Genomic DNA, 7070 nt, shown 5'->3' on the forward strand with positions numbered 1-7070 from the left:
CAGGACACATCCTAGTCAACGAGTTCTGGCAGGCCAACGTGGGCGACATGGCCATGGACGAGTCCCGCTTCCCCACCATGGAAGAGACCATCAAGATCGTACATCGGCGCGGCTTCCGCATCGCCTTCACGCTGCAGCCCTTCATCGGGACCGAGTCCATCAACTTCCGCGAGGCGGTGCGCCGCAAGCTGCTGGTCGGCACCCGGGGCGGTGGCCCTGGACGGGAGTACACCCCGGCGCTGAGCCGCTACCGCAGCCTGCTGAGCGCGGGCGCCCTGGACGTGACGAACAAGCGGTCCGTGCCCTGGTTCAAGGAGATGCTGGAGGACCTGCTGCAGCGCTACAAGATGGACTGCTTCTTTCTCGACCTGGGCGTCGCCTACGACCTGCCGTACCACTACAAGTTCCAAGGCCCACTCACCAACCCAGACCACTTCATGACCGCCTTTACCGAACTCGTGCAGGTAAGGCAGGCAACCTGGGCAGGGCTCGACGCGACGCGCCTCTTCGCCCATACATCACCGCGTGCGACTTGTTCTTCTTGCAGTCGTCCGTGACTGTGCTCGGCGTGTCGTCAGCCATCGCTCGCCCCCGCGTCCCCACGTTCGTGACGCTGCCCGCCGTGCCGTCCACGTGGAAGGGGCTGCAGTCCGTCATCCCCACCATCCTCACGTACGGCATCATCGGCTACCCCTTCATCATGCCCGGTGCCGTGGGCGGCGATTACGACGAGGAGGTGCGATCTTGTGCGCCATGCTCCGCTTCTGTTCCTTGCTCGTGCTGCAGGGCGCATTTCCATCATTTCGTTTATATTTTGCAGCCATCAAGTGACATCGGCTCGACCGCGGGGCCGCTCGCGTCTGTGCTCACCGGGCGCAACGCCACGACGACGACCACGCCGCCCGCCGCCGCGTTCGCGGACATGGCCGGCCCCGCTGACGACGCCGACGTCCTGGAGGAGGCGATGGAAGGGGACGGCACCTCGGGCGAGAGCCTGGGCACGGGCAACGGCCTGGGCGCGGGGCTGGGCGCCGGCCTGGGCCAGGGGCCGGGTGTGGGCGCTGGCGCGGCGCTGGGGCTGGGCGTCGGGCCCTCGTCGGGGGAGGAGGAGCTGCAGGAGGTCGTGCGCCTCGCCGACACCGAGCTGTACGTGCGCTGGATGCAGCTCGCCTCCTTCCTACCCGTTGTGCGCTACACGACGCTGCCCAACAAGTACGGCTCCGAGCTCATCCTGGAAAGCGCTCGCACTCTCACCAGCCTGCGCCAGAAAATAGTAGGGTGAACAAATGATGCCTCCCCGTTTTCCCCATTTTACGAGGGATGGCCCGGTAGGACCCACAAATGCGTTATGTTTTGTAGGTGAACCCGCTCCTCAAAAAGTACGCCCGCGAGGCACTCGACTCGGGCCTGCCGCTGGTCCGGCCGCTGTGGATGCTGGACCCGCTGGACCCCGCCTGTCGCCTTCTCTCTGACGAGTTCTCCATCGGCGAGGAGCTCATCGTCGCACCGGTGCTGCAGCCGGGCTCCACGGAGCGTGACGTCTACTTGCCCACAGGAGTATGGAAGGACGGCATTGACGGCAGCCTAAGGAAGGGCAGCCGCTGGATTCACATGTACAAGGTAGGCTTATACTCTATTTAACCAGCAAGTCTTTCATGTTCGGATTTATCAATATTTACTTCTGGTTGAAATTTGGAACTGGCTAAGACCTTTTTACGACCATTTTCAGGTTCCATTGGATAAAATTGCATATTTTGTGAAAATGCCAGATAACACAAGGTTTTAGACTTCACTGAATGCCATGAACAACTAAGTAATTTGTACTAAGTAATGTCTGGTAGATTTAGAAAAACCTCAGAACCAAACTACTACTACTTTTTCTTTTTAAAAGTAAATGAGAGTATCATCAATTTTTAACTGAGTTGCTGTAGAGTGTTAAGTTTTAGTTAAGTAATTGTAATGATTGTAAAAAAAGAATACCGTGGTGTATTAATTCCAGATCTTTTTTCTTAGTGCAAGGGTATTATAGGTAAAGCATAAGCCTGTTAGAAATTTGAAGTAGCCAAGAGCTATTTTAGTTGATTATGTCGTTTTAGGGGGAATTTGCCCCCTAAAACGACATAATCCACTTCAGTACCTCCTTGCTCCTTGAAATTTTTACCAGGGAAATGTACATTGTAGTATATTATCTGTTCACAAGGATAATTGAATTGTGCAAGACAAACTGATTTTATATGAAGCTGTGATTATATTCACTATATGAGGTAAGAGCACTGTGCAGTGATAATAAAATAGTGTCACATGAACTGTGCGATGTGTTCACTGATGACTGAGCTATATCGTATCACAGTGCTATAAACTAATTTATTTAAAAATCATGGGTCTCATATCTCGGGCATCATGCATTGTGTATTATAATGTAAAGTTGCTCCATTACTCTTAAGACACGTAAGTTTATTGTGAAAAAAACTATTTCCATACTTAAAATTAGTATACCTCTCAGCTAGCAGAGGAAACAAATTCCACACCTGTATGTTAATTTGTTCAGAGTATTTTTATTGTGATAGATATGTGATCGTGATAATAAATAGGTATCAAAATCAAAAAAACAAAGAAATCATGAATATCAACCAGTCCTTTCCACATTACAAATGCATGCAACTTGTTTGGTACCCAAAATAAAATATTTCTGCAAATTTTTTTGATGTTTTGAGTTTTAGATCGTATAGACACAACTTTTTTTTTCTCAGAAAGTGTATACACGTCCCAGTTATAGAGGTGTATAGTGACCAGGGTTGGCTTTCTCTGTCTCTCTTTTCCCATAAGAAGGCCGGTGGTACGAGAGAGAGAGAGATCAACCCCACCAATAGTGACTATGCAAGGACTATGGCTAATGGCTAGGAGGGAATTCCCGGAAGTCGGACCCGCATTGCTCGATCCAAACACTCCCCTCTGCCGGCCGATGGATGCAGGCAGATCGATGGATAGATGGATGGATGGCCATGACCTAACCCTAGATATGTGTGTGTACTAATGCTGGTCAGTAGCATTTTAGTTTTGTCAGTAAGTACAGATTGACACATTGATACATTTTACTTTACTACATGTGTACCACAGATGGACATATTTTTTTTACTTTCCAACTTGTCCTTATAACCATTTTTATTCAATTTGGCTGTTAAGTTTCGTTCGGCCGGAATACCTTCACTTCCTCAAACGATTTTTTATTGTTTTTATTTCTCTTTTCCTCATCTAAGTATGTGGCGTGGATGTCTAAGGAATTATATTTGTTCCTCTTAAGTAATCTAAATATTTGAACTCATTCTTCGAATGTCTTGTGTGACATGACCTGCAAGGTCAATAGTGAGGTTATATCTTTGTGCTAGGTTAGTGGATTTGTAATGGCACTTCTAAAAACATCATCATTATTCGTAGTGAACATTTTCCTTGACTACTCAATACTGTTGTTTAATTAGAGCAATAGAAATGAATAATTTCAAAAATTTTAAATCTCTACTTTTCTTTGTGTTTGGTTTCAGAAAAAAAATTATCAGCTAACTTTTGACGAAAATGGATTCTTCACGTTTATTGGTCTTCTTGGGACTCTCATTCACAGCCTCAGCCACTGCAGCCATAGTCTACTTACTCTTACGAAAGGTACCATAAATATACATTGCTTTATTTTATATTTTTAAGGAACATACTGGAAACTCTGTAATATGTATGTATTTTCAAGGATGAAGAAAGCAGCAGTCATGATGGTAGTATTAAAAGTTCACGAAAAACTTTGATTCAAGTAAAAGTTCCTAATGACTTAATGGGAACAGTTATTGGACGAGGAGGGTGTACTGTTAAGAATATTCAAGAAAAGAGTGGAGCAAGAGTAAATTGCAATGATGAATGTAACGTATATCTATACTGCTTTGCTTTAAAAAAAACTAGCATTCTATTTAGCTAACTTCTTTTAATTAAACTTCTTCCTCTGATATATCAGCTTCTAGTGAGAAATACCGAGTTGTTACAATCCAAGGAACTCCAGAATCTGCGCAATTGGCAGAGTCAATGATTCATGAAATCATCATGAACCAGCCACTCATTATTTCTCACGAAATGTGGGTCCCAGCTGTAAGTTAAAAGTTAAAGTTACATATTCTTATTGCTCTGTTACAGTCAATTGATAAGAATTACTGAAGGACATTTTTAAGTGTGTAGAGTCAAGTATACCACTTTGTTGTTCTAGAGAGCATGTGGACGCATCATTGGTAGAGGAGGTGAAACAATCCGGTCAATAACTCGAACGTCATGTGCTAAAATAATGGTAGATTCAGCTGGTGATGATGAACGAGGTAAGTATTGCTTATTCTGTGCCTAAAATTAATGGTTTATTAAGAAATTTCACCATTGTATTTTGATTTTCTAGCTACTGAGAGACGTGTTCTGTTGAAAGGAACTGCAGAGCAAATAGCTTTAGCACAGTCTCTCATTGAAAAGGAAGTTGAAGAAGAAGCTGATTTTCGACACCGCGTTGAAGCTAGTATTGCCAACCGATCTCCAAGAAGAGAAGCAAGGGACTATTATAACTATCTGATGGCTCCTGATGATGATGCTGATGCCAATGTTGAGGTATTAATTTTTTCTTTATTCTATCAATTTAAAAATTACCCTTTTGGAAATCATGTCCAGAGAGAAAATAATTGATTTTACTTTCCCTGGAAACCTTTTTTAAAGGAAAAACAGCACCCAGCTCGCCGATTTGAGCGATTTGAAGGTGTTGGACAATCGGGATTCTTTGATGTATTTGTGTCCGCTTTGGAAAATCCAGGCCAATTCTGGGTTCAGGTAAATAAAAAAATAAATATATTAAAAAAAGATCAATAGCTAGTTTGGCGGCTGCATCATCCTTTAACTTTTTCCATTACTTGTTTAGTTAGTCAGTCAAAGAGGAGTGGAATTGGACCAACTAGTTGACAACATGACTGAATACTACAGCAAACCTGAGAACCAAGAGCTTCATACTCTCCAAGAGGTCTGATACATAAATTCTACTGTCAATTTCAATGAAGTCTTTTCCTTCACTTAATATCTTACTTTGGTCTTGTGAAATGGTTGTCAGTCATGCTTTTTGATCATGTTTACAGATAAGTGTGGGTCAAATTGTTGCAGCTCCATTTGACCATGATAACAAGTGGTACAGAGCAGAAATATTGAAAATTGAAGAAGATGAGTATGATTCAGCTGAATCAAGAGTAACTCTTTACTATGGAGATTATGGTGATACATGCACAGTCAGGCGCAAAAGTTGCCTTGACTTACGAACTGACTTTCTGACTCTTTACTTTCAAGCTATTGAGTGCATGCTAGCCCATGTCAAACCTCAGTAAGTCAGTGAGCTTTCTTTGTGTTTTTAAAAGTTGGTTTAGTAGAGGTCATAGTTATTTTAATTCTCTTATTATCAGTCTTATCTATCTTATTTTTTTTGATTTTTTTTTTTGAGCTCATGTTAATTTCAATGGTGCAGCAATATAGTCCATGTATATATTGATTGTATCCATAGTTTTAGATACTTTAAAATACATCCGGTGCTAATTATTTGTTGCAGTGGTGAGGAGTGGTCTGATGAAGCTACAAATCTATTTGAAGATCTGGCACAAGTTGCCATGTGGAGTAAAAAGTTAGCCCATGTGGTAACATACCGGGAAAGTACTCAAAAGAAAGGTCAACGAGCTGGTAGCCCAGTTCCTGTAATTGAAATTCATGATATGGAAAAGGTATTTAGTGTAGAAATATTTCCTTCTCAAATTAATTGATGTCAGTTTGTTTAATAAACCTTGGTTTATTTCTTGTGCTCAGGGGTTTAACATAGGAGAAGAACTTGTGAAACAAGGTTTGGCTGTGTGGGAAGTTCCCTCTCAGTTTGAAGATGCTGAAGATCCAAAATCTAGTGATTCAAACCAGAAGGTAGCTACTGCTCAAACAAAGCAAACGGGTACATACCGGACTAGTAATGACCCAGTGAGGTTTGCACAGAATTCTTCTACTTCTGTGAAAGTTCCCAACCCTGTGAAAATGTCACCTATTGCAGTATTTGGTTCAGATTCAGAGTTACCTGCACATAGTTTTGAACCTAGGCACTCTCCGTCATCATCATCATCTTCATCCGCATTTATAAACAGGGAAAAGAATGTAAAGCAGGGAGGGTTCAAACCTAAAACTCTTGAAACACCTAAAAGAAGGCAACAATTTGAAGACAAATCAAATCCCAAAAACGTCATCTGTCTTCCAGAAAGGTTTAGTAGTGATGAGGATTCTGATGGTTTTGCGTTAGAGTAGTGATAATTTGTAATGTTCCTCTTTCAACGAATCATTTTACATCCATCCCATTATCATTCATTGTATGTTAATAGAAATTTAAACAATTATACCTAAATTATTAACTGTTGTTTTCTTCTAACCCTTAATTGAAAAGCCAGAAAACACTGTTGTTGTTTGTCTTTTCTTCCAATGTCTACTATGGAAGAATTACAATTTCCTAGACTTCGTTGTTGCTTTCAATAACTTTTAAGCTATGATCAACAAGTTGAAAATGAATTTTGTCTTGTACTTTATTTAACAATTTAGAAAATAAACAATCCATAAAAGCTGTTAAGTTTTGAAACCACATGGATATGCCAAAGTGTAGTGCAAGTGCCATTATTCAGTTATTGCAGTATTTGGCTTCTGTGTGCATTTATTTTAAACTTTATGACGATATTGAGTGAACTATTTACTAATGCAATTCAGATGCTGTATGTTTAACATCTAAAGTTTTAATTTGTATCTAGATTTTCTGTCAAAGTTGGAAACTATGTAACCATTTGGAAATAAGGGCATTGTCACTATATGAACCTATTGTCATAGGCATATGCTTGTAGATGATCCATGTTTCATTTAATAAACTTATTAACTTGTGTCATTCTGGTAAATTATCAAAATTTAGTTAAGTCATGTGAAAAGTAGACACTGCCATGTTTAAAAAAGAACTTTGATGTGCTGTGATGGTTTTCTTCCCTTTCAAAGCAATTATATTTTTA

The 7070-nt window shown here is 41.8% G+C and overlaps 2 protein-coding genes across 2 annotated transcripts in view; both read left to right on the plus strand.

Annotated features, from left to right (window-relative positions):
* LOC113208159 (uncharacterized) overlaps window positions 1-3386 on the plus strand; it is a gene marked incomplete in the record, with an annotated part of 11647 nt that extends 8261 nt beyond the window's left edge. Inside the window, 6 exon segments of the mRNA XM_052265763.1 lie at window positions 4-464; window positions 548-736; window positions 821-1273; window positions 1360-1620; window positions 1730-3063; window positions 3258-3386. Coding sequence (XP_052121723.1) covers window positions 4-464; window positions 548-736; window positions 821-1273; window positions 1360-1620; window positions 1730-1786 — 1421 coding nt within the window.
* Window positions 2927-6952, plus strand: LOC113208198 (tudor and KH domain-containing protein homolog). The gene is made up of 11 exons (XM_026425099.2): window positions 2927-3039; window positions 3540-3657; window positions 3737-3902; window positions 3995-4125; window positions 4241-4346; window positions 4421-4623; window positions 4729-4839; window positions 4928-5026; window positions 5139-5377; window positions 5600-5768; window positions 5851-6952. Exons 2-11 carry the CDS (start codon window positions 3571-3573, stop codon window positions 6328-6330), a joined length of 1791 nt encoding a protein of 596 aa, XP_026280884.1. The 5' UTR covers window positions 2927-3039; window positions 3540-3570; the 3' UTR covers window positions 6331-6952.
* The last annotated feature ends 118 nt before the right edge of the window (window positions 6953-7070 follow it).

This window comes from Frankliniella occidentalis, unplaced genomic scaffold (genome assembly GCF_000697945.3).
Source record: "Frankliniella occidentalis isolate FOCC.00 unplaced genomic scaffold, Focc_3.1 Scaffold30, whole genome shotgun sequence".
Taxonomy (NCBI): domain Eukaryota; kingdom Metazoa; phylum Arthropoda; class Insecta; order Thysanoptera; family Thripidae; genus Frankliniella; species Frankliniella occidentalis.

Excerpts from the sequence above, each read along its gene's own strand:
- LOC113208198 (XM_026425099.2), top strand. The coding sequence starts at position 3,571 with ATGGATTCTTCACGTTTATTGGTCTTCTTGGGACTCTCATTCACAGCC. Across the intron at positions 4,840-4,927 it reads CAGGCCAATTCTGGGTTCAG|TTAGTCAGTCAAAGAGGAGT; the intron begins GTAAATAAAAAA and ends TTACTTGTTTAG. Across the intron at positions 5,378-5,599 it reads CTAGCCCATGTCAAACCTCA|TGGTGAGGAGTGGTCTGATG; the intron begins GTAAGTCAGTGA and ends TATTTGTTGCAG.